Raw genomic sequence first — 26786 nt, forward strand, 5'->3', positions numbered from 1 at the left:
TCCACTTCAGTCCTATGAGAAAAGTCTTTTAGATAAGCTTTTAGAAAAGTGTCTATAAATACAGATTGCGATGGAGTAATTTTATCAGAATCAGTTGCAGATGCTTGCTCCTACTTATTTCTCTGCTCTTTCTTTCTCCTTTACATGACCCCTGCATAGGCCTTCTTGATCCCATAAATACATTTCAGTAGTGCAATACAATGCAGTCTTAGTGCAAAAATAAAAAGCCTTATCCAAAAGTAAGGAAAATGCTCACTTCTTCCAAGTATTACAAGCACTCAAAACTAAAGGAGGAGTTGCCGTCTCCCAACCCCATCACCATACATCTTTGTTTATTTCTACTCAATTCATGGTCTTCATTCCATCTTCTTTCTGTCGTGTTTTTAAAAGAAGCTTACTTCAAAGATGGAAAATATACAAAGCCTAATAAGACACTATAAAGGAGTGCCATATGGATGGGGGAGATGAGTGGCTAAAGCAAAGTTCAGTAGTGGTTTTTTAGATGGCTCCTTTGCAATGGGCGTTTAAGATTGCAGATAAGATATATAGCTTTTCTGTTCCCCAAATACAATTTTAACAGTGCCGGTTCTACAGTGCAAACAATCCTTTAAAATAGCAACTCTTAGCAGATGTCCTAAAACAAACCAGTAAAAATGAACTTTGCTTATAGATCTCTTGCAGCAAAATCTACACATTAGTTAAATGCATGGTTTGCACATGCATTTTTTTAAAGAATAGAAGGGAGCCCTAGGTGTGGATCAGGATGGAGGTGGATCTTCCTGTGTTGCAGACCACCCCCCAAAAACTCCCAAAGCACTTTGTTCTAGAAGGGAAGCTGCTATTGGTGCAAAGAGAAACTTCTGCCCTGGGGCAAAGACCAGCTAAGGGGATTTTTGTTGGGATTGCAGGGCAGGAGGACAGCGTTGAACCATCTTTCTACATTCTCCATGGCCCTGATCCATTCTGGGCACCTTCCTGGATCCTACTGTTGTGCAAACGATGCATATAACAAATAATGAAATTTGGCCTAAATGCACACCTTTTTCCAAGGCCCCTTTTTAGGATAATAGTGCCAGGAGTGTAAATTATTTTACTATATAGGAAAACAACCAAATCAAAAGGAAAACAACAATGCAACCTAAATTAAGATGTACCAGTAGATAAGAAGGTCCTAATTAAATTTGTGCTTGTTTCCCCTTTGCTTCAATGAAATTAGAAATCTTATGGGATTTTCCATTTTGTTAATCATCAACAGCACCTAATTTTTAAAAGCACACGAAAGAGCTATAGTTTGAAGATTGTTTCTGTTATTTGAAAGCTTCCAGGAATACGTTGCTAAAACTCATATGCTCAAATGTGAAAGGGATGCTTTAAAGTTATAGAAGAAGAACAAGCTGTATTGGTGAACAATCAAGAAATAAGTGAAGACTTGAAAAGATGATTTTCCCCATTCCTATCTAATCTTCTGATGAATTATATAAAGGCTTATTGCAGGATATCTATTTCAAATTCACCCCCCACATCCTGAAATCAACCAGAAGTTGCTCTTGATTTTTCCCCTCTCAAGACAACTGGGAAATTTAACGTAACCTGTTCCTCCTTAATGGAGAAAACATTTTTAAAGGATTGTTGGCACAGAAATAAGGAAGAAAGAAATCTGAGCTGGAAGAATGAAAGCTGGATTTTGGACATTTTCAAAAGTGTCCTGTACTGTATTCTGCTACTGCAAAAAAGAAGCAGGAAACCTGCAAAGCAGGTTTTGCTAACGCCAAGTTCAGGGGTCTCATCCTGTGTTGCAAGTGGTGCCTGGTCCCTTAAGACTCCACTGATTTTGACAGCAATGGTAAAAATGATAAATATTCTTAAAATAGACTGCAAATCACCCTCCCTGGTTAATCATTTGATTGGTGAGAGGGCAGTAACTACCCTTCTTAACTGATATTTATGGATGTGCATCTGTCTTCTGTGTGTGTATGCAACTTTTGGTCACACCCTTTGTGGGCATGTGACAGATTGGGCAAGGGTGAATGTGCTCCTTGGGTCAAAAAGGTTGGGTACACCTGGATTAATATATCAGAAATCCTTGGTGCTGAGAACCTTAAGTTACTTAAGATATGGAAGAGGTCTATTCAGGATAAGCCTATTTGATTCAATGTCAGAATATTATTTCAAGAGTGCTTTTGAGCAATTGACTTTGCAATAATAATTTTAGAGCTGCAATCTGCTGACCATTAGTTTACAGTGGAAAGATTCCCAGGTATGTGCTTAAAGGGCTTCCATTATTAGTACGGAGGTGTCCTTCAGATTTTTCATTCCCAATCAGAATTCTTCTGAGAGGTTTTCCATTCTTCAGGAGTGCAGGTTTTTCGCAGCCTACCTGTGTGGAACTCTATGGACCTAAACTGATTATAGCAGAGACACAATGCTGTATTGAGATTGACATGCTCCTTTCTTACTTGCCTTGTGAAATGGGATATGCCATTGTTATGTTTTATTTTATCAGACAGGGAAAAGCGTCATCTCCTTAGCATAATTAAGCAGTGATTTGAGCTCTGAGATAAATTCACTCTGCAAATCCTCAATTTAGTTATTTATGGATGGTTTTTAAAGGGATCTTATGTCGCCTGTTTTAAAATGTTTTTAAATCCCTGAGTACATACTTAAAGCATATAAAATTGTCTTACATTTATTTCAGAATTTAGGATAGATAGGTTTTTTTCTTAATTAGGATATTTAAAATATTGGCAATCAAATCAATGTAGGAATAATGATGGATTTGGCTGAGAAATGAAGGTGTATAACTTCCTCCAGACCTTTTTCTCTCTTAAGTGACTTTTAAAGGAATGTATGACTGATAAAGCTCTCTAGCCTTAATCTTAACACTATAAACGAGTAGAAAGAACCCTAGTCAAAATCCCCGAAGCTGAAGGAATATTTTTCTTGTTATACAGTCGTACCTTGGTTGACAAACACCTTGCAACTCAAACGTTTTGGCTCCCAAACGCCGCAAACCTGGAAGTGAGTGTTCCGGTTTGCGAATGTTCTTTGGAACCTGAATGTCCAACACAGCTTCTGATTGGCTCCAGGAGCTTCCTGCAGCCAATTGGAAACTGTGTCTTGGTTTCTGAAGTTTTGGATGTCGGTTTTTGGATGTCAGTTTTGGATGTCGAGAAAGTAAAATATTAAGGCTTATTATTGTAATTATTTAAAATCCCTAATAGAATTATCACCATTACTTCGTTTTATATGATTTGTTTTATAAAATAGAAGTCAGCAATATTACTTTTTGAGTAAAACTGACATCTATTTTATTTTACAGGGAACTTTCCAGCTTCATGGGGTCACACAGTAAAGATCTATATTCAAAGGCAGAGAAGTTTAAACATTCAGACCTAATTAACCTATTGAATCAGCAATTATCTAATGGTTTTTGATTTCAATATACCAAACTATCTGTGACCATGGTGACTTCATGATATTTTGAGTGGCACTCTATTTACTGTGATCTGTTTAAAAGAAGAAAAATGAATCTCAAGCCTATTGCTGCAAAATACAAGAAAGAAATTTATTTTTATTTTTTTCCTGATTAATAATAAAAAGGTTGGCTTTAGACACAAAAATGTCTAAATAAACCTCTAAACATCTGTGAAGATCTTCCACTGTTACCTTTTTTTAGTGGTAACTAGGCATATAAATCCCTTCTCTTCAGTGCTAGCTGTTATTGCTCTCATTCTTTGGTGAAGTGCCTCATTTTGGTGAAGGTTTCAATGACCCGCCACCACACCCTCTTTAATTAAAGTTGGTTCATACAGCTCTTATGATTAAGGGGTCTGTCTTGAAATCGCATGAGTGCCCTACAATATGTAGAATTCCACACAGGCATTCATTTTGCCACGGTGACCTCTCCATCCCATTTTTATGATGAATCAATCACACATACTGCATCACACAAAAGTATGGGTGGACATGCACAGCCTAAGAGATCCATATTCAATCACCTATTGGGGGTGAGAATTGAAGAAATGTTGTTTCCTTTCAGGACTTCTTAGTGTTAATGAGTGGAAAGAAGAGGTTGTATGAATGCAAAAACTCTGCTGTCAATATTATTTTGAATGAATATGTTAATATCCAAAAGACTATATAACTTTTCTTAAGAGGAAAGGAACAAAGATGACTAAAGGCTCCATTTCACAGGAATGCAAACTTAAAACATACATTTCATCCATGAAAACGAATGGATCAATCAGAAAATGGGAAGGAAATGAATGAGTGATATGCTAAGAAAGAATTGTCTGAACTCTGACTTGGTGGTATACAAATTAGTGTCAAACCAGAAACTAAATAAATCCCTAAAGCCTGCATTGTATTTAGAGCAAAAAGTAATAGATGGGGGTTGGTTTAAATGGTTTCCTAGCTTATCCTAGATTCTATGTGTACATACATATAAATCAGAAAATAAACCAGAAATAATAAAATACTTCCGTCAAAAGCAAAACTTTAGAATAACCACTAACTATGGTAGACATGTTTGTAAAAGTAGTTTTCACCAGTTATTTTGTTAGTTTCACTTTCTTCTACACAATTGCCTCCCAAACACACTGTAATATGAAAATGCAACTTCTATTGGGAAATATGTACAAATTTGGTACCTTTTGGTTTGTGAGACAAATCTTTACATAAGAATTGCAAGCAGCAATCTATTATACATGTAAAATAAGGACAGAAGCTCTACAGAAAAAATACCAATTTTTAAAGGCAGTAATGATGCCACGAGAAAGCATTAGCCAATAATCCCTCTCTACAACAGTTAAATGATGACAATGCAAATATGTTAAAGGACAGGGAATGTGGTTCTTTAAACAGGCATCAAAGGTAGTTAAGAAAGCACTCTGTGACAGTAATTTAGAAGCCAACGGAAGGCCTGGCTGTTTGCATTGAAATATGACAATTATCTGATTCAGCACTCAGTTTTGAGAGCTATATAGAAATAACATTTTGAATACAGCATGTAAATTCATACAAATACTAGCCTACAGAAAGTTTTTACTAGCCTGTCTGACCACATACATACCTTTATGCTAGTTATTTGTTGCCTAAAAGAAAAATAAACATTTTGGTGAAACTTCTCAGTTTGGATAGGGCAATTCTTATTGAAGAATAGCACTGAAGTGGCTATTTCTGGGCCTGACTTAATACAACATACAGACAATGGAGTCAAATTCATTAAAATGGGTCTAGCCAAAATTATAATGCCTTGCTTCAAATTCAGACACTTCAGAACACACATGAAACCATACCAGAGCATGAAGTTTGAGCCTATCTGTTGATCTGACTGTGCCAGAGGGGGGAAATGAAAAGAGTTGAAACACTTCCTGCAATTGCTCTTGAACTTACTCTTGTTATTTACTCATGAAAAGTACTTGGTACAATAAGAAATGTCCAAACCTCAGGCTAGAAATATATTTCTGTAATGTTGCTGCGATGGGAAGCAACACATATAGAAAATAATGAACAAAACCTTAATTTTATCTGTTTGAGGCTACTAAGCAAAGTGTTGGATCTAAATTGTTATTAGAAACAATCTATGCTGGAGATAAGGCTGGATGAGTATTGGGCAGAAATGCTGTAGTACAAGATTTCTACATCCTACATCCCCTTCCAACACTACAGTTCTGCAGTTCTACGGTTATGTTAACCAATAAATATTACTGTACCTCTTCCAGTCCGAGCAGGTAAAATTTAACTAATCTGAAAAGGGAAGGTGGGCGTTAAGTAGAGTTCTAGTGAACCAAGAGTAGTCGATAGCTTCCCCCTCTTTACTCTGGGAAAAAACGGCCTGATATTTTACAACTGCATCAGTAGTGGAACAGGGAAGCTTGCTGTACATTTTGCATATGGAACCCAAATCGATGCTGCACCCATATGCATACAAACTTGAAAGTAAGCCCTGCTGAATTCAATGGGACTTGTTTCTGATAAGCATGCATAGGATTGCATTGAGAATCTATTATTTACAGAAATAAGTTATTGTTTTTATTTGTTCTGCTTCCCTGACCACCTGAGGCATGAAATAATAAAATTTGGTTTATAAGAATACTGTGTTGCTTTATAAAAAACCCAAACCAAACAAACCCTAAACTCTCCTATAATGTTTGGCTAAGGAATTAAAAAAAAAAATCCTTGAAGACAATACAGAAACTGATAATATAAAAATGAATCTAGGTTTAGTTGCTAATTATTACATGACTCAAGTTAACTGCAGCAGGTGAATGGTGAGTAATAAATGTGAATCAAAAGTACAAATGAATATACTGTATGTGTAGTGTATATATGGGTGTGTGTGTAGGTGTATACATAGATATATTTGAATGTGTTATATATTGATACAGAGATGTACATATTGTTTACTTATGTAATAGTTTTCAGAAATACTGTATTGTAGTGTAATGTACTTAACTAAGCAGAGCTAAATAGCAACTTGTCTTCTAGTCACTAGTACTATTTTATTTAAAAACACTGAAAAAGAAAAAGAAATACATTTATGGTCACTAACATTTTGATTATGAAACGACAATGTACAATTATTAACAAAAAAAACCTCTTTCCCAAATGAATACACAATTTTGTTGTATTCATTTTCATATTTAAAGAGGGAGGGAAAATACTACCAATGTGCGCACACACAAAAAACCTTCCACGGTTTTGTGAGGTGAGGGGAAAAGAAACCTACGTCACAAAATCGTCAATGAAGCAAAAGAATTTTGGAGCAAATAAACCAGTTGAAACCATTTCAGAGCCAACATGCTTCTAAAAAAGGCTGCTAATCTAACCCACTTAATAATCAAGAATAGTGCAAGTGTGGGGAGCAAGTTCTCAAATGCACAGAGAGTAGGTTTGAGATAATTAAAAAGTTAACCACTTTTGTCTTCATTTGATAATATTGGTCTGCTAGATTAAATTGGAACATTCATCCTTGGAAAGACACCGACAAAGGCCACATTGGTTTCAAGAGCATTAGCTGCTGATAGACAAGACATAGAGTGTCATGTGCACATGCACCGCCACTATTCACTGTATATTACATGAAACGGGGAACGATCTGATCAATAGTGGGTTATAAACTGAAAAATGTGCCTCATAGTTACTAATTCCAGCAGTAGCATCAGACTGTTCATTCTCAACTCTCAACTTCGTTGAAGTGACCCTGAAATATCATTCTATTTCTGTGCTTGAAGTCCCTTACTGGCTTTTGACCTAGCTCTTCTGATATTACCAGATTGTAGAAGAAAGTAATATAGTGTTGCATTGGGCACTCTCCACATGAGTTATGTGAACAGTACAGTACAAGCATGTTAACACATGAATGTATAATAGGCAGAATCTAATGCCAATTCTTAGAATTTACCTGGAACTTATGTGGGCAAACAACGAGATGTATGCATTTATCCTACAGAAATGGATTAGTTGCTGTAAAAGTACACAAAGGTGTTAATATCTATGTATCTATAATGCAGCATGGAGTCGCTAGATGCCTACAGTCAATGCTCTGGCTGGTAATTCAGAATTTATGGAACGTGGTCTACTCCAGCTGTACCACATCTCTTTGGACTTCTCAGCACGCTGTACCCCATTTCAATTCTCACCCCCTTTTTTGTGTAATACTTGAGGTGCTGCTACAAAAAATATTATTCTTTATTGGCTATAGAGCTAGAGAAGGAAAGAGAGCCTTGTGGCGGGAGACAAAATGTCTAGATTGAGGAGGGCACAAACTGTGAACTGCTTTCCCGCAGCCAGAATAACTAACAACCCAATGGGGTAGAGGGAAAGTCCCACTAAATTCAATAGGTTTTCTGCCAAGTCAGTGCTACAGTATTATGCACACTTACTTGGAATAAGCTCCATTGGCCTTAGTAGCATTTCTTCCCCTAGTAAAAAGCATAGGATAAGGCAGCAAGTAGTTGATTTGTTGGACCACCTGGCTGCATCTCTAGGCAGAAATGGTGGGATCTGCTGCTTCTGACACACTTCCAGCTCATTGACTTAGACTCCCTTTAATGGCTGCAGCAATTGGTACCTCATATGAATATGAAAGGAGGGCAGAGGGTACCAAGCCAGCTAGAAGAGTGTTTGTGTGTATGTCATGATCATACCACAAGTGCTGCTACTGCTTGTGGAGAACCTAAGCACAAGTTCTCACAGTTCAGTTTGCCAGCCTGTGCACCTGCCTGCCACTGCTGCTCCTCGTCCTTCTCTGGTAAGAGACAAGGTGTAGAGAGTGCTCCTAAATCTTATCTGCCTCATGTTTCAAGGCAACAGAATGGGGACAGCAGGTATCTTTTTAGTGTACTTCCCAGGAGCATAGCACAACACAAAGGAAAGGATCATCACCTTCTTTATAGTTATAAGTGATGCAAGAGAGGGAAGAATGGTGATTCTCGCCCTTTCATTTTGTTTAGAAGACCACTGGAGAGTCCTCTGTGCAAAGCAAAAGGATCACACTTCTGCAGATCACTTTCTTTTGTAACAGCCAGAGGAGGAGTGGTAGGCAGGGTACCTGTTTAAAGGTGTGCTTTCCTGCTCACAAGCGTTTTACAATTGAAGTGATTCTCCATAATCAAAATTGTAATCAATGCTCCCCTTTAAGTGCAAAGGCTCTTACTCAGTTATAGCTTACGTAATGAAGACCAGTCAGTTTATAAAATAGAATTGGGGAAAGCATGTCAAGTTTCAACAAAATACACATCTGCTATAATTATTCATGAAGATCACAGTTTGCTGTCAAACACTGTATAATGCCATATCTTAGAGATGGTGGAAATAACTCAACATTAGAAAAGAAAGTGATGATATAAATAGCACGTACTTCTTATGAACCTGCCCCCCCCTTTCTTAGAAGTAGTATTCTGATATACACCCGACTAAAGAACAGAGTAGGATAATTGTACAGTATTCAAAGTGCTATACTTGTTTTGTTAGTAGCTGGTAAATTATGAGCCCTCTGGGAAAGCACTTTTGCAATACTGGTTTAAGGTGGAAATCGTCAATGCACTAACCACATAAGAGGCTGAAAACTATCACCATTCTTCTCCTACATTGCATAACTCAGTTGCAGACAGTCTCCATTGCTACTAGTAGTATTGTCAGACTAGTTGCTTCATTGTTTCACCCAAATTTAAGGATAATCTGTAATTTGCTGCAATGTCTACCACGGTGCAATTGCATGGCTATACATAGATCTCTTTGCAATAATTAGCAGAAAGATAGCAAACCAAATTCTGTCACTGGTAACACCTTGCTTTCAACATAGTATAATTCTAAAAATGTGAACTAAAGGCAAGCTTTGGCCCTTTTTTAAATATTGGAGACCAGTATTTTTTTAAAAAGGTAGTATTCTAGGATTATAATTCTGTTGCAATGTTTCTATTGAAAAAAAGAAATTTGCTAAAATGTACAATACTTGTTCCAGATCATATGTAAAAAGAATGGAAATGTACGAAAATGGACCATTCTCTTCAAATCTATTGCAAATGATAGTTAGGGTCAAACGAACTAATTTGGCAGATCTGTGTTACTAAAAACAGACCTGTCCTAAGAGGGGTTGTGGGGCTCCTTAGCTACATGCCCCTTTATATTGGTCCCTCTTCATCTGCTTTCTATGTGATTGGAGAGATATATGATAACATATGCAGACATGACACTGGCATGTCAAATTTGGCCATTAGTCTTTTGCTCGCATTGTGAAGCCTACATTCAGATAAAGCAACTGATAAACAACGTATGACCAAACTAGGGATTTAGATTGCAAAATTAAAATAAAGATAACACCAATACAACTGAATTGTTTAAGTTTGTTGACTGACATCCAACAGGCACAGTGCAGTGCAAATAGATAGCAGCTACTGTAATAGTAGCACTAATACTTTCCAGCTGGTGGCCTCTTCACAGATAACCCTTGCTGTCCCACATACTATCACACAGTTTTAAAACAAAATGTGCAGCATTTCATACAAATGAATGAACATTTTAAAATAATATATATTCAACATAGGTATAAAAAAATAACACACTCCCTCTTTAAAGATTTTGTCTGTTTGTTTTAAGGCAGCAATCCTACATAAGGCTGCAATATAATTGCTTCCCAAATAATATTCTGTTTAATCTCACTAACTTCTTGGGTACTTTATTACAGTACAAGTATTTTAGGACAACCTTATGAAGCAAAAGTTAAGACTCCCATCAGTAGATGGAGTTGGGATAAATACTCATTTAATGGATAGCATATACTGCAGTGCTCCTCTGCTCCCTCTTTCTAAAAATGTCCCCCCGCCCCCTACTTTCTTATCCGGCTATTTCATAAAGGTGCCACTGCAAGAACCAGACACAAGAGAGTAGCCATAGCTCAGTGGTAGAGCACATGCTTTGCATGCAGAAGGTCCCAGTTTCAATTTCTGGTATTAGGTTGTAGGTTATAGGAAAGGCTGTTCTTTGCCTGAGACCATGCACAACCACTGCCACTCAAGAGGCAAAAAGTCAGACCTGATATGAAGCAGCTTCCTAATGGGAAATGGCATACAGGTGATGTTAGAAGCAAATACTTTTTCTTGAAGGGAAATTGGGAGCTTCAGGAGAGCTTTTAAACTTAAATACAGATTCCTTTCATTGGATGAGGGAAAGAGAACAAAAACAGTGAGAACAAAAACTTAACAAAAACTCAAAACAGGAGTTTGCTTTATGTTCTGAAGGTGGTGTATTATCAAAAGTGTTCTAGTAGATGCAAAAATGGCCCTTGTTTTTATGGGTAACTTATATTCCGCAGCCCCCGTGACAAGCACACTACTTCTATGAGTAATTTAATATCGGTGCCGTTACGACAGAATTGAAAAAACAAGCTTTTAATTTATGTTGTAGAACTTATTTCTGATTTAGCTAATTACATGTTCTTTTCTCTTCTCAAATATGTTCGTATTATTTATCTTCCTTTACTGCCATTTGCCACTTCCTATAATTGGTGTAGGGAACTAGTGTGAAAATGGGGGGCGGAGAATCCAAACATTTTATTTTCTAGTTTTTGTCAGGACAGGTCCAGTTCTTGGGTAAACAGCACTGCTTGTGAAATTTTAAATGCTATTTTGATACCTAATCTAAACTTTATGCTTTCTAAAATGTTTTTGTGAAATGAATTTCTTTGCATCAAAAGTAAATGACAGTGTCCTCTTTAAAAAGCCATACAAATGGTGTTCTTAAATTGATCCGTTTTCAGATACCAAATGCCAAATCCAGTTTAAGTTCAATTCACCTATTACCTACAGTCACTGCCAAACAGCCTTGGCTCCTTGCCCTGTGTGCTAGTCTAAGTGACTGTAACACATCATGCCACCATCAGAGGCTCAGGGCATGCAAGCTGGTCTTGGGAACCACAGTTCAGAATTTTCAATCTAATTATAAGCAATCAGTGTTTGTATTCAGCTTGTAATTTGTTTGGCCTCACCCCAGATCTCCTTACATTTGCCATTAAATTTACCTGGTGGAGGCAATGAGAAAGGCTACTTGCTGCAGATTTGATTAGACCCCTGAACACTACAGCAGACTATATTCCACAGCCTTTATCATCACTACTGCCGGGTAAAATTTGGGGTAAAGGGAAACAGTATGGTGGAGAAAGTATGGCAGAAAGATGCAAGAATTCTGTATGTCACAGGACCCCTCTTTTTTTCCCCCTTGGCACTGCTTATTACAATTTGGAATGATCTAAAATGAGACCGAGAGCAATGCACCTGTACATGTTACCCAACCTGAAAAGAGAACGAGCATGTTTTCAGACAAGAAAACACGTAGCAAAACGCAGGAATGCAAGTCATCCTCTTTTCCCATATAGTACACTGTAACATGCAATAAAGCACTAAGGTGCCAATCTTACTCCCACTTACCTGGGAGTAAGCCCCATTGAACTCAATAGGACTTCTGAGTAGACATGGTTAGGCTTGCACTGTGGTTATGTTCTGTGAGGACATAGCTTTAAACTGTCCATTCTCTATAACCTGAACACCACCTGGCATGAAATGGGCAGCAGTATGTGAAATAACTCCTGTGGCCAGAGAATAATAGCATCATTTACCTTATATGCAAACCAGGGTTTCCCCCGTTTCTCAGCAAAGAAACAAGGCTCGACCTGGGTTTTCTATTCTTCATATATCCAAAGCTTTCAGTGACTATTTTAAAGAATATAAAAAGGAAGTTTATTTTAGTGCTGTTATAGAGCCCTTTAGTAATTAAATACATGGAAGTTCAGTTAAGTTCAGTGCAAATATATTTAAAACATAACAAAAAAAAATACAAAATGAATTGTTTTATAGAATTAATTCAGTGCCAAAACAAACACTGGAACCATGAAATTATTAGGACTTTTGGATTGTGGTGACCTTTGGCAATAAGCAATAAAGTTTCTAAAGTAAAGAAACTAGGATTCGGTAAAGCTAGAAAACAACTATATGGAATTTTTGTATACTGCCAATTATATTGATTTTTTTAAAAAAACCAAGGCGCTGTAATCTAACAAAACTAGGTGTGCTTAAGCCCCAACTACCACTCTTTGTTAGATTGGGAATATAACATGGATCTTGTATGTTTATACGTGCTAGAAAGGAAAATATTAAAACCATATAATTTTGAATTTTAGTTTCTTTAACAGTAATCCTTGTGGCTTAATCTGCCTATGTAGAAATAAATTTAACTGCAAGAGTGGTCTGAATCACTGGTTTCAGTAAGGACAGATAGCTTTGGTGATGCTCCATTATCTTCAGTACCTGTGTGCGCTTTACATATGAGTGGAGTTCTTTATCCACACCACATCCCTAGAAAGCTTTTGGATTGCATCTCTCTAAACTATGCTTGTACCCATGGATAGGTACCATCTAACTTAATACCCCTTTTGTATTACTTTAGTTTTGGAAAAGAGATGTTGTGTAAATCCAGAAGGCAGTAGCAAAACCTAATTCAAAACTACATCTTTTTAGGTATTGTGTGTAGCTAAATGTACAAAACTACAGACACAGGAACATAACTTGAATCTCTGGAAATAATTCAAGTTCTAGAATTGCTCTTTAACAAATCAAATCTGTATTTAGATAGCTTGTCACTCAGTTTAAATTTCATAAATCTAATTTACCTAATTCAGACATTTACAGGTGGTAACAGCTTTCATGGGTTGAAGTGGTGCAAGTGTCTCTGTTCTGCACCATTCAATGGAAGAAACATGTGATTCAGGTGCTCCATTGCTAGGACAGGAGACCGGTAAAATCACATTAATGGATCAGCTTCACATAAAAGCATACACAATATATATTATTTCAGTTGTGTGGGCAGGGTGTTGAATTACTCTTCCTCCAATCAAAGCCTATTCTTGCCTAGTAAATGTCTGAACCATGTCATAATTTCTGATGGGCATTTTCCATTTGTGATTGAGTATCAGATTACTATATATTGATATTTTAATACAGATTTTCACTGCAGAGATAGTACAACGAAGATCAAAAATACTGATTCTAAACTGATTCCCCATCACTTTCCCAAATACTTGTCCCTCTTTTGACACCTCAATCAAATTTATTATTAGGGTATTTTATCGTATTCTTTCCCACCTCTGTTATTGACAACTACCTTTTCTCCTCATGTGAATAAATTTGAGATATTGCTTAAAGTGAATTAAAGAACATTATCTTTGTACTCAGTGAAGATAATGTTCTTCCAAAAGACACTGTCATATACTTTTGTGCACTTCCTGATCTTTCTCTTTTCATTCTGATGCGGCTATTTTTTGCCTTTAGTTTGTGAATTACTACAATGTGAGTCAACATTTATAATCTCAATCTTAAACACATTTTCCTCAGTTCAGAGTCCAGTGGGGATAAAGTTCCTATACAGGGACTTTCTTCCCTTCAGCTTGTTTAGAACTGGGATGTCATGCATTTATTGACTGGTGACAGGGGCAGCATCTAAATTGCTTAAATAATTTATAAGAACAGTATATATCCTTTCACTTGTGCCAATAATCATTTTTTAAAAAGTTAATGTTGATACAATGTCATCTTTGAAAATATTGTCATGATAATGTAATATTTATCATATGTGATAGGCTGTCTCATTGCAACTGGTTAGGATCAGAAAACAATCATATACAAACTGTGGCTACCTAGAAATCTGACAATATCCCCTAACTATGCTATTTCATCCCAGATAGATTATAGACAGTAAAACAAACGTTTTCACCCTAAAGAATAGTGAAGATTTAAGTATTAAATAAATAAGAATAAAGCTGTCTAGCATGGAGGAGTGTCTCATAAAGTCCACATACGTTAGTAATTCTGTCACTGTAATTCTGTTACGGGGAGTAGGTCCCACTGATTTCCATGGAATTTATTTCCACATAAGCATGCTTAGGAATAGTCTCAGCAAATTTGGTTGAGAAAGGGATACATTTAAAATCCATCTAAGTATTTCCTCTTTGTCTCTTCTTTTACATATTATTGTACCGTATTTTTCGCTCCATAAGACACACTTTTTTCCTCCTAAAAAGGAAGGGGAAATGTCTGTGCGTCTTATGGAGCGAATGTGTGGTCCCTGGCAGCAGCGGAGCTGGGAACTTTGGTTCCTGGAGCAGTGGGGGTGTGGCATGTCGCCCGTGTGAGCATCCTAATGGTGGCGCCCATGTGAGCGTCCCCAGCTGAGCGTCTATCTGAGGGACTCTGTGACTTGCATGAGAGCAGCCAGGAGCCAGCGCAGAGGGGGAACTTTCTCCCTCGTGCGCTCTGTCAAATTGGGACGGGGAGCTCCCGCTATATATTCGCCTCTTAGCTGCCAGATGGCCATGTATGTCTGAAGGCTCTGAGGGAGACGTTGCCCAGAAATAGAAGAAACGGGTCTCTTTATCCCTTGGATGACCAAGCAAGGCTGGCAGGCAACACTTTTGGGTTTTGTTTCCAAGGCGAGGCGGCAACCTTCACTTTTGCTCTGTTTTTGTTATGCATTTTTATGTTGTGATCTTTGGATGGAGGGTAGTATACAAATTAACAACACCTGATCTAGACAAGCGCGCTCTCTCTCTCTCTCTCTCTCTCTCTCTGTTGAGGCTTAATGCCAGGCCACAGAGAGAGAGAGAGAGGTGCTACCGCCTAGGGAGATAGATGTTGCGGCTGGAGAATGAGGCTCATTGAAAAGAGCGGCTGTTGGTGCAGCCACCAGGAATGCCGATGAGTTCAGTTTTGCTGCTGCTGCTGCCTTTGGAGGCAGGGTTACTGAGCTGCAGGCGCTGTCCCGTTGCCAAGGCTCCAGTGGGAGAAGGTGCGTCTTATGGAACAAAAAATACGGCACTTTGCTTGGACTAGAAATTACCGCACAGGACAAATGCTTATGAGATTTGTCAGACATTGGTCCAATTCAACTAGGCACTAAAAGCATGTCAGTCAACCTTGGGTGATAAATTCTCAAAAACTCCTCTAGGAAGATGTTAAAACTTAGGGGACCACCTTGCATCAATAATAAAACGAAATGAAATTAATTTCTAATGTATATCCTGCCTGCCTTATTCCACTTTGGGCCACACCTTTCTGTACCTATCCAAACTTTAATATCTTTGCAGATGAAAAATAATGAAGATGAGCTGTATTTGTAAGGAAAAAGAACAATCATGGTATCTTAGTAACTAAAGAGACTGGATCCATTTCTCATTTATGGAAGATTAAAGACAGAACAACAGGATGTGTTAGAACAATCTTCATACTTTGCCCACCTAGGGACTTCAGGACTTATGAGCAAAACAAATACTCCCATTCCAAAGGCCAGATAAATAGTGTTAAAATCTTGCTTCTGAAAACCAATTTCCTTTCATCAGAACCTTAGATGAAAATCAATTAAAAGCCAAATAAAACCAAAACTTCAAATTCAGAACAGCTTTTCAAGTGACACTACAAGGCGGGCAGAATATGATGGAGGGGGAAATCACATATAATATCACTTTACTCCCAGACTGCTATTTTCAAACTACTAAAAAGCACAGAGAAAAATAACAGAAAAAGGTTGAGACATTATCTTTTGTTGAAACAAGACATCAGGATCACCTCGTTCTCTTTCCCCCTCTTGCTAATTGGAAGTAGGATTCCTAATCTGAACAGTCTTTATCTACAATGATATATATATAGATATAGATATATATGTGTGTGCGTGCGCATGTATAAATATATATGCATATATTTATACATGTGCACACCATACACATATATATTCAGCTATGTAACTGAGCAGATATTAGTGGCAGTGTATGCAAAACAAACGAGAAAACAAAAATTACTTTTAACAAGGTTACACTTTTGCTTTTTTTTTTTTTACACAAATACTGTGGTAAATATATTTTTTTAAAAAATCAGCACTCTATCTGGTAAACACCACATCTGTCCCTCTATAAAATTTTGAATTAAAAAAAATCTTGAGAACTTTTTTTTTTAGTTACTTCCCACCCACTTTCTACGTCACTTTCCTCCACAAGAATAAATCTTGATGCAGCCTTTTAAAAAACAAACAAAAACAAACCTACCCCCAAAGATTGTGGGAGCTAATCCTTTTCGTGTATCTAGAACACTAGGTGGGAAAAAAAATATTGAAATCTTTTCCTTTTGCTGTTTCTCTTTGATATTTGCAAAAGTCCCGTTGATTGTGCTGAGGCCCATGGCTCAGCAAAGACACTGAATAAATTACATAAAAAGCCAGCTTTGCTCACCTCAATTCTTACTTCATTGTTCCTAGCTTTTGATGAAATATGGTGTTGATGTTAGTGGGGAGGAAAGAAGTTGGGAATCATGAATCAGAATGTGTGGAATGGAACAGAATCCACAAGAGGAACCTATTATTCTCCTTCCCCATCCTGCAGGGACTCCACACCATCCAACCCAAACTCCCTTGCCCTTCTCCACAGCCCTTTTTTAAGATAGCAAGACTAATGGTGGAATCCAATAGGGCCCATTTTCTGTGGTTGCTGCGCAACCATATGGTTCTATTCCACAGTTTTAACTGGATACTGTGAAGTCCAAAGCGGTCAGAATTGTGAATCTGTCCATTGAAACACTGTAAGCGGTGTACTTACGACAGTAGGCCTTGTAGATTTCATAACATATTTCTCCTCTAGTTGTTGGGGTTTTTTTGTGTGTGTAGTGCTCTTCACAAGTGACAAAGAAGATTTTTTTAAAAGTTTTTTTTTGTAGTAAAGAAGGGTTGTATTTAGAGGCCAGTAGCTAGAGATCCAACCAGTAGATCTCTTGAAGCACTATCTGGCCTTAAGGCCACCATCAAAGGAAGACTGAGCTAATTACTATTCACCCAGCTTCCAGAAATGTAATGTACCAGCAGGCAAAAAACAGTTCTTCATGTAGTACAAAAATGAAATGAAAATAAACAAACAAAAAAGTAAAAATGAAAAAAAATATTAAATTCTAGTGCCATAGCTTTTTGTTGTTGTTTCTCTGGTTGGGCTTTGTTGTTGTTCATAACAGAATAGATTTTACTTATCCATCTGAAACATGCATCCTCATGTGGTCATTGAAATGCTCAATTTGGTCAAACTTAGCAGGACAGACGGAGCAGACATATGTGGTTCCCTCTGCGCAGGCCATCACTCCAGTGGGAAGAGCCCTTGCACCAGTGCCCGTTGTGCTAGGTGTTCCATTTGTGGCACTATGCAGAGCCACGTGTCTTTCGAGCAGGGTCTTGTGTGAGAATTTTTTCTTGCAGATGTAGCACTCATAGGATTTCTCCCCACGGTGGAGCCGCATGTGCACATTTAGGGAGCTCTTCTGGGTAAAACGCTTGTTACAGATGCTGCATTGGTAGGCTCTGACACCGGTGTGAGTCACCATGTGTTTGATTAGGTAATCCTTTAGGGAGAAGGATCGCCAACAAATGCTGCATTGGTGCGGCTTCTCACCTGCATAATAGCATAAGGGGAGAGGAAAAAATGGGGAGAAAGAGAGAACCGGGGAGAAAAAAAATTAACACTGAATAAGGTCTCTCATGAATTAGCTAGTTCTTTTTGTTATAATTATAGAACAACGGTTAGGGAGGCGAACTTTCTTGGAAATCAGTATCTACTTTTATTGTATGTGATATTTTTTTCTCTCTTACTTCAATTGAAGGTGAACACAAATATAAAGTAACTTGCCTCAAATAAAGAACAGAGTGATGGTTTCTTGGCTTTCTCTTGTCAGTATTGTTTCAGCCTAAAAGAATTGTTGGTTTTGTTATGCCGGGTTAGATAACCTTCTTAGAGCACACTATATTTTAACACAGGACATACAGACCAGGGGGTTTTGCTTCACTGGATTACTGTTTATTTAGCTAGCTAGCATTTTTGAATATCAGTTAAAACACTTTTTAAAATCGTGTTAATAAAGGGGAATATATTATTCAAAACATACAAAACCTTTCTGTTAATGCCAGTGCTTTGTTTTCTTAAAAAATGTTTAGGGGGTACCCTCATTTTCCTACTCATATTGAAATACTGCCCCTCAATGAGGCCAAACTTAGATGCACAAAATGTTTAGGGGTATGTGTACCCCTGTGTCCCCCCAGAAAAAAGCACTGGTTAATACATTTCGAAGTTAACACCTGGCTAAAGGTTCAACCCACTCTGTGTAGCACACAGCAGCAACTGGTAGCTACTTTATAGCAAAGGCATCAAAAATGGAATTAGGGGATCATGCCTTTGCTGTAGCTGCATCCATAGTGAAGTATGAGACATATATGTTAGAAGTGACAGTAGGTGTGGCACAGTCTCCTAATATACTATACCGGCCCCTGCACCTTGCTATAACTCCCTTTGGTATCATTTATCTTCCCAACCAAATGGTCTATGTTGCTTCTCTTTACAGGTTAAGGAGACGGCTTTTAAAAGTGTGTTTACACTGAAAGTTACATTTTTCACTTTGTAGCTTTCAACAATGAATTTTCACCAGGTAAGTGACTATATTAATTTCCCGGCCAAGAAATTAAATTGCAAAACAAAGTATAAGGAGCAGGAGTCCCGTATCACCTTAAAAACTGACAATATCTGGTGGCCTGCTTTTTCATAGGCTAGGCCCACATCTCAAACTTATCAGTTTTCCAAGCTAGGTCACTGAAATTTTCTTCCCACAAAGATTGGAAAACGTATGCTTTGGGATTTATTTTTATCCAGGATTCATGATGAAACCAGTTTTTGGCATGAAAGATCCTACATTTAGGGTTTTTAGAATAGTTCTCAAAGATATTTACAGCTCTAAAACTTGCTTATTATACTCTACTTTACTGGTTCTAGCATTTAATTTTCATTTGTTCTCAAGAAGATGTGCTGCTGTATTGCATAGGTGGGCAACCAGCATTCTTCACCTTTGCAGCTCTGAAGCTGCCCCATTCTTCCATCCCATTAGAGTTCCTACCTTCCTGTTCATTGCCTTATTTTATCTGACTTTTTAATGTTCTTTCCTTCTCTTTATCTTTTCAGAAGAATTGTAAAAAAAAATTCTCCGCTTGTCTGAGAACAAACTGGTGTGCTTTTACAATATGAGAATAAGATGTTGAAAGAGACAATTATTAATTCTTTCAGCATCATATGACTATTATTATTATTATTTAAATGCAACGTGAGGGTGTCAAATAGAAGACTATCTCTTCTAACCGACTGCATATTTATAAATGTTTTTCCTCTCTGAGCCTACAGCCTCACAAATAAGAGCCACACACTTACCTGTATGTACAAACATGTGCTTGACATAATTCTGTTTGGCGGTGAAAGTCTTGTTGCAGAGGGTGCACTCATAAGGCTTTTTTTCACCCTGCCCACCTGCTGTGCTGTGGCCTGCAGAAGGAGCCAGGGGCTGTGGGGCTGGCAGTTGAGCAGTAAAAGTTGACAGGCCAGGCTGGGAGACTGTCACAAACTGTGTCTGTTGGCCTAAGGGTTGGGGCAGGCTGAAGAGGAAAGGCTTAGGACCACTGCCAGCAGACTGTGTAGTAAACAGTGCAGGCAGGTAGGTATTGCCAGCTGTGCCAATGACTTGTGTGTTGCTGGTCAGAGTCAGCGGCATCCTCAGATTGCTGGTGAGGGTTTCTGTCTGGCGTAAGTAGAGCTGGGTGCTTGGCAATGTTTGGGCAACAGTCGTAGTGATAGAAGGCTGCAAAGTCCCCTTTTCAGTACTGTTGCTTACAGTGAGCAGTGTGCTGTCCCTTTCAATGTCATTGCCTCTCTCCGGTGAGGAAGAGTTGGCATCTATGTGCTGCTGCTGAATGCCTTCAGCAGAAGCATCATTTTGTTCTGCTTGAGGAGGGTCTTGCTGACCTTCTCGGCTTAGACCAGTTATGAATTGCTGCTCAACAGAATCAGGCTCAGTGCCAATAGAGGAACTGACTCCTGAGTCAAAGCTTTCCCCCTTGGGCTCGCTCTCAGTGCCTTCTGCTTGATCAGTATCCTCAGTGCATTCTTCAGATTCATTTCGCTCTAGGATCTGTACCCTCTGCTGTCCATAGTAGTCATAGTCATCCTCCATCTCTTGCTTGATGTGAATATTGCCCATGAGGGTCTGGATCCGAACTGGACGTGGTTGCTTCCGGCAGTGTGTAGTTTCTGGAGTAGTGGAGAGATACCGCTCCATCTGCTGTGAGCGCTCATGGATCCGTGTAATCCAGCTTGGGTCTTCTATACGATGGTCTCTGGAAAGTCCCAGCGCTGTTTCATGGTGGCTGACCACTGCTCCACTGTAGAATGAACGCTCTCCGCTGCCATTCTGCATAGAACAGGCATACAATGCTGAATAGATCCTGTCTACACTGTGCTGTGAGTGACTTTGCAGGTAGCCGGACTCTGTATCACTGCTCTGTCCTGAAGTGGCTGACTCAGGAGTTCCTCGCGGTGTCTCCTGGGCAGAATCCTGGATCACTGGATAGATGTCGCCCACATTCTGTGACACAATCCGAGTGCACTCGTCAATCACAGTCTTGATCTGAAGGATGCTGGCTGCTGTGAGGATCTGCAAGGCCTCTGACTGTGAGACCCGTAGCACCCCACTGTACATGAAGTCAATGAGCTTTTGTACTGACTGGACTGACACCACAGAAGGTATTTCAATGTCGCTGTAGCCCAGTAGCAGCTTGTCCTGGAAGAAGGGACTGCCGGCCGCCAGCACACAACGGTGGGCGCGCAGCATGCTCCCGTGGATGCGGACCGTCACATCACAGAAGTGGCCACGGTTGCGTTGCTCGTTGAGGGTCTCGAGCACAGAATTGCTGAAGTTGTGGAGATTGATGCTATGAATGCGCTCTGTCATCCCCTTGCAACTAATGTTACCTGCAGTAATGGGAAAGGCACAATAGAAAGGCAGATGAGATGCTGATACAGGCATGTCCCGCCTCCCCCATTGTATAAAGTTGAAATTCTTTCGTCTGTGAAAACTTCAGTTCAGGATTTTCTTGCTCAGCTTTAAAAAATATTAGTAAGCTTATGCAAAAAATAAAAGTTCACTAAGATTTGAGGTGTGCGTAGCCTCCTTAATTAGAACATGAATTAGGTAATCATGCCAACCATTTCGCCTTCCCAATAATGAAGAGTTATGTTCTTTCCAAGTGCCTTCAGAAATACAGACAGGAGAACATGTATGTTCCTACACATTCCCCTTTAAACACATATGGAAGATGAAGTAAGAAGTGTCTAACTATATTTGGTTGTGGATGTACAGATCAAAATATTTACTATCTACCAGTACTAAAACCAATTTTAATGCCAGCTTAAGTAATGGTTTGTTTAACTTTCTCACAGGAGAAACATAGCAGTTTAATTATTGATAAATGAATGCTTCTGGTGGCCTTATGCCAATGGAATTACAGCTCCACTATGTCTGGGACAAAATCTAGCAATATTGTGTAAGACATTGCTTATAGGTTTGCGTTTATTTTTTACTACATTTGGATCTCACTCTTCAGGCAAAGCAGCTCCCAGAGCTACTTACATACAAGGCAGTCCCTACCCCCAGGCTCACAATAAACAAACCCACAACATCAAGGGAAAGGGGACAGGGAGGGAGCGGGAAAATCAAAACCAAAACTCAGGCACCAGTTCTTAAACAGTTGCTCCTATAATGACCCGCTGTTACAGTTCAGGCACAGGAGGTGTCTGATGGAGCTGGCCTTCACACCAGAGCTGATGGAGTGAGCAAAGAGGCCTGGTGGAGCCTGTCAAATATGATGCTGGGGCTGATGGGAGCTGCAGTCCAGATAAAACATCTGGAGGGCACCTGGTTGGCAAATGCTACTGTATGCAACTGCTGTGCCTGAAACCCACCATGATTAAACTGGTACCCACATTATCATCTGTGAAGAGGTGGGGTAAAATGTACTTAACTACCAGGGGAAGGGAAGGGCATCTAACGAGACAGCTGTTGGCCAGTCTAGCCACAAATTAAGAGACCAAAACTGAGGGCTTCCTCAAAGCCTAGGACAAGATGGTGCCCCCCTGACTTTGACAGAAACTGGCTGGAATGGCAGCTGAATCAGATTTCCACAAAGGTAAAGCGACAACAGGATGCGGGTGGCACTGTGGGTTAAACCACAGAGCCTAGGACTTGCTCGGTCCCTGCTCCTGCTAACCGAGCAGTTCGAAAGCACGTCAAAGTGCAAGTAGATAAATAGGTACGCTCCAGCGGGAAGGTAAACGGCGTTTCCGTGCGCTGCTCTGGTTCGCCAGAAGCGGCTTAGTCATGCTGGCCACATGACCCGGAAGCTGTACGCCGGCTCCCTCGGCCAATAAAGCGAGATGAGCACCGCAACCCCAGAGTCGGCCATGACTGGACCTTTAAAGTGACAACATCTTTCATTCACCCTAAGGGTAGCAGACTAGCTCTGCTCTCAAACACTTTCTCTCCTCCCACCCCCACTCCAGCATCTGCCACATGAGGCTGTTGGGTAACAGTAGAGCTCTGAATCCTCACAGTGTCTCACTGCCACCACCGCCAAGTGGGCTACACTATCAAGAACCACCAGGACCTCATTGGAAATGTTACAATTCCTTTAAGTCTGGGAGCCACTTCACACTTCATGTAGCAATTGTTTTTAGTTCACCATTGTTACCCCAGTGTTTTCAACATAACCTATGCTAATTTCCACCCACCTCCATTCATTGCCTGCCGGGATAAGAACTACAGTTGCATTTGATTACTGTGCCCTTTCTGAATGCACCTTTATTCAGAACCTGCAATTAAAACATTAAGTGTGAAAGGCAAAATTGTTCTGGAATAAGAGGTCTAGAGAATTTAAAACCCCACCCACTTACGTTTCATAAGCAAATTTTCTATGTGTAAAGCAAACACCTTCTCCCAAGTCCCCAGATATGTTCAATATATTCATAGCTAGACAACAGACGATAGTATGTATGCAAGTCATAACTGCTGAAATATAGGGCCTAACTACATCTGAAACTTAAATATGCCTATTAAACCCTCAACATTATTTCCTTCAAAGAATAAAATCCACTTCAGAGGGGCAGAGTGGAGAAGGGAGAGGATATTTAAACCCTTCCCTGCCCATTTCAAGCTGCTACCCTAAGCAACTTTGCTTCCAGAAGTGAGGGTTTGAATCCATGTTTGCAAAGGACAGGGGTTAATACCATGTCTCCACCCCCAATTGCCCTTTCGCAAGAGGAAAAAGAGGAAGAAAACGGATTAATTTGTAAATAGTAAAGAAAAGCAAGACTGTTGGAGAGAAAAAATATCCCCTGAAGAAAAGGGGTTCCTAAAGGAAGACCAGATTTTGCAACCACTTTTGGTCTAGCAAAACAGCTGGCTTACGTTCATTACTGTTGCATGGTGGCAATTACCTCCAACTGTACCCTCATCAGCTGAAATTTACCATGTCATAGAGAATTGTTTAAGAAATCATTCTCCAGTACATGAGAAATATACATGATGACATGGATCTAATGTCTCACCAGGTGTGGTACATTCAGAAGAAAGGGTTGCCATCTGAAAATGATGGGTAAAAGCCATCTTGTCAAAAATGAGTGTGAAAAATAGGCTTAAATAGCCCAGTTCAATGATAAGCAGGGGCCTTCAAGCCTTTTGGGCTTAATCCTGTCTCAGAGTGGCCTTATTTTTGACATGTACTAAATCAAACACTTCATTATTCACCAATTTCGGTATCAGGAATGGGGCGGAATGAAAAGACACTTTTACAGAAACAAAGCCAAAGGTAAAGAAGTGCATCGCAGGCTACTAAGAACATTCATTTAAAAATGGCATCCAAATAAATAATCCATACATCTGAAATATTCTTTAACTGATAAATATACAAATCAATTCACTCTCACTCACCTAATTGTCACTGCATAGAATATTCAGAACAAAGAAGAAGAAAGGACTCCTGTCTCATTCTGTTCCCAGACCTGCCACTTTCTTTAAAGTTAATACAGTGGGAAATGTTTCTGTGAATTGAAGCAGCCTTTGTTAACTGACCCTCTTTTGCCCAGTGAATATCAACATAGAAATCCCAATGGACTCTGCTTGAGAAACTACTGTATAAGAGTTTGTTCCTTTTTGTGAAAGCAGGTTGATTCAGAAATGGCACACAAATGAAAGGGTGTGAAAATGCAAAGGCTATTCTTACCCGAGCCAGCAATGAATGGTCATATAGCCTGGAGGGAGGGGTGATATAACACAGATTGTGCACATGTGTCATACTTTCAGAATGCTGACAGGAGCTGACAAGGGGATTTTATCCTGTGGGCAAGGGTCTGGAAAATGTTTTTGTTATCCCTTTAAAACTTACTAATAGTCAGGAATATGCATGTGCCATTCTGTTTGGAATGAAACATCAGATTATGTCAGATCCTTTATGCTAACACAACCACTTTAAAAGAAGAGGAAGGTACTGAATTCTGAATGGTGGAACTGTTAATTGTAGTGTTTGAGTGTGCATGAAATGTTACTTGGAGCTGCACAGAGCCTAGCAATTATGATTTACAAGGGCGGCTAAGGCTGTAGATTCAGATAGAATACTAGATTTCAGTTAATTGGACTTGAGTTCCTGACTTAAACTTAACTTATTTCCACAATGGGCTACACTTATATTAAAAGCATGCATACAGTTGCAAACCAAAGTAGTATAATTCTAGTAAAATTATGACTAATTATTAGACTAAACCCCAATAACCAAATAGAATTCTGAAATTTTCATATTCCAAAATATTCTTGTTAGGTATCTTTAAAATATGCAGGAAAAGTAAAATCTGATTATTAAAAAATGCTAGAGCTCAGTTGTAAGCATAATGTAAATGAAAGAAGATTAACAGTGTCAGTTTTGAAAAGAAACTTAATCAGAACTCCTCCTTGTAAAATGATTTCAGATCTTATTGCACTATTGCCAATAATCCATTAACAATTCCAAAGAAATTATTTATCTGTGTTAAAACCAATTCCTTAATCTAATATTCTTTCAAGTAACACATTCAATGAATTAAGATACTGTTTATTTTATGTGGTAGTTAATCTGTTGATGGATTATAAGCAATAAAGTTAGCGAAAGGAAAATTCAAAACACCTGATTTTTTTTCAATGTGTACATAAAAATGGCCACATGATGGCATCATTTCTCAAGAAAAGAAAGCTGATGAATGTTACTATCTAGTTTGAGCTCTGAGCAGTTCGATCTGGAAAGAAGGTGAAAATGTAGGACTGCAACTGTTTTCTGACTGCTTTTAACAGCCAGCCAACAAGCAAAAATTCAGCAATCAGAACTTCATACAAGTAGAAATCTATTTTTGTCCAATAAATTTCTGTCCAATAAATGCCACCTGTTCTGTATTCATTAAAGGAATATCCATTGCAGTAAACAAACAACAAAACCCCAACACTATAGCCCCTTGATATGCTTGGCTTCACAGCTATACAAAACACATGCAAGTTATAGGATCAGGTTAGCTGCCTCTGCCTCTGTATTAAAGCAAGAACTGCATTTGTATGTGTGTACAGTGGAAGTGCCTGATCACCTCATCTGTCTCCTGAGAAATCTCTATGTGGGACAAGAAGCTACAGTTAGAACTGGATATGGAACAACTGATTGGTTCAAAATTGGGAAAGGAGTTCGACAAGGCTATATATTGTCTCCCTGCTTATATGCAGAATTCATCATGCGAAAGACTGGACTGGATGAATCCCAAGCCGGAATTAAGATTGCTGGAAGAAATATCAACAACCTCAGATATGCAGATGATGCAACCTTGATGGCAGAAAGTGAGGAGGAATTAAAGAACCTTTTAATGAGAATGAAAGAGGAGAGCGCAAAATATGGTCTGAAGCTCAACATCAAAAAAACTAAGATCATGGCCACTGGTCCCATCACCTCCCGGCAAATAGAAGGGGAAGAAATGGAGGCAGTGAGAGATTTCACTTTCTTGGGCTCCATGATCACTGCAGATGGTGACAGCAGTCACGAAATTAAAAGCCGCCTGCTTCTTGGGAGAAAAGCAGTGACAAACGTAGACAGCATCTTAAAAAGCAGAGACATAACCTTGCCAACAAAGGTCTGTATAGTTAAAGCTATGGTTTTCGCAGTAGTGATGTATGGAAGTGAGAGCTGGATCATAAAGAAGGCTGATCGTCGAAGAATTGATGCTTTTGAATTATGGTGCTGGAGGAGACTCTTGAGAGTCTCGTGGACTGCAGGAAGATCAAACCTATTCATTCTTAAGGAAATCAGCCCTGAATGCTCACTGGAAGGACAGATTGTGA

At 39.0% G+C, this 26786-nt stretch overlaps 1 protein-coding gene across 25 annotated transcripts in view; it reads right to left on the reverse strand.

Moving 5' to 3' along the window:
* Positions 1-11408: 11408 nt before the first annotated feature.
* Positions 11409-26786, reverse strand: part of ZBTB20 (zinc finger and BTB domain containing 20) — a 463068-nt gene continuing 447690 nt past the window's right edge. For 23 of the 25 annotated variants that reach the window (XM_081908427.1, XM_081908444.1, XM_081908424.1 and 20 more), the window contains 2 exons: positions 19766-21358; positions 15221-17968 (listed from right to left, as the gene is read on the reverse strand). In XM_081908427.1, the coding sequence (XP_081764553.1) occupies positions 17550-17968; positions 19766-21358 (2012 nt within the window). In that variant the 3' untranslated portion in view covers positions 15221-17549. Of the gene's footprint in view, positions 12210-15220; positions 17969-19765; positions 21359-26786 lie in introns of those variants that run through there. The other 2 variants (XR_014167759.1, XR_014167760.1) reach the window with 2 other exon arrangements.

The sequence above is a fragment of the Podarcis melisellensis genome, assembly GCF_964234715.1.
Source record: "Podarcis melisellensis genome assembly, chromosome: 4".
Lineage (NCBI taxonomy): Eukaryota > Metazoa > Chordata > Lepidosauria > Squamata > Lacertidae > Podarcis > Podarcis melisellensis.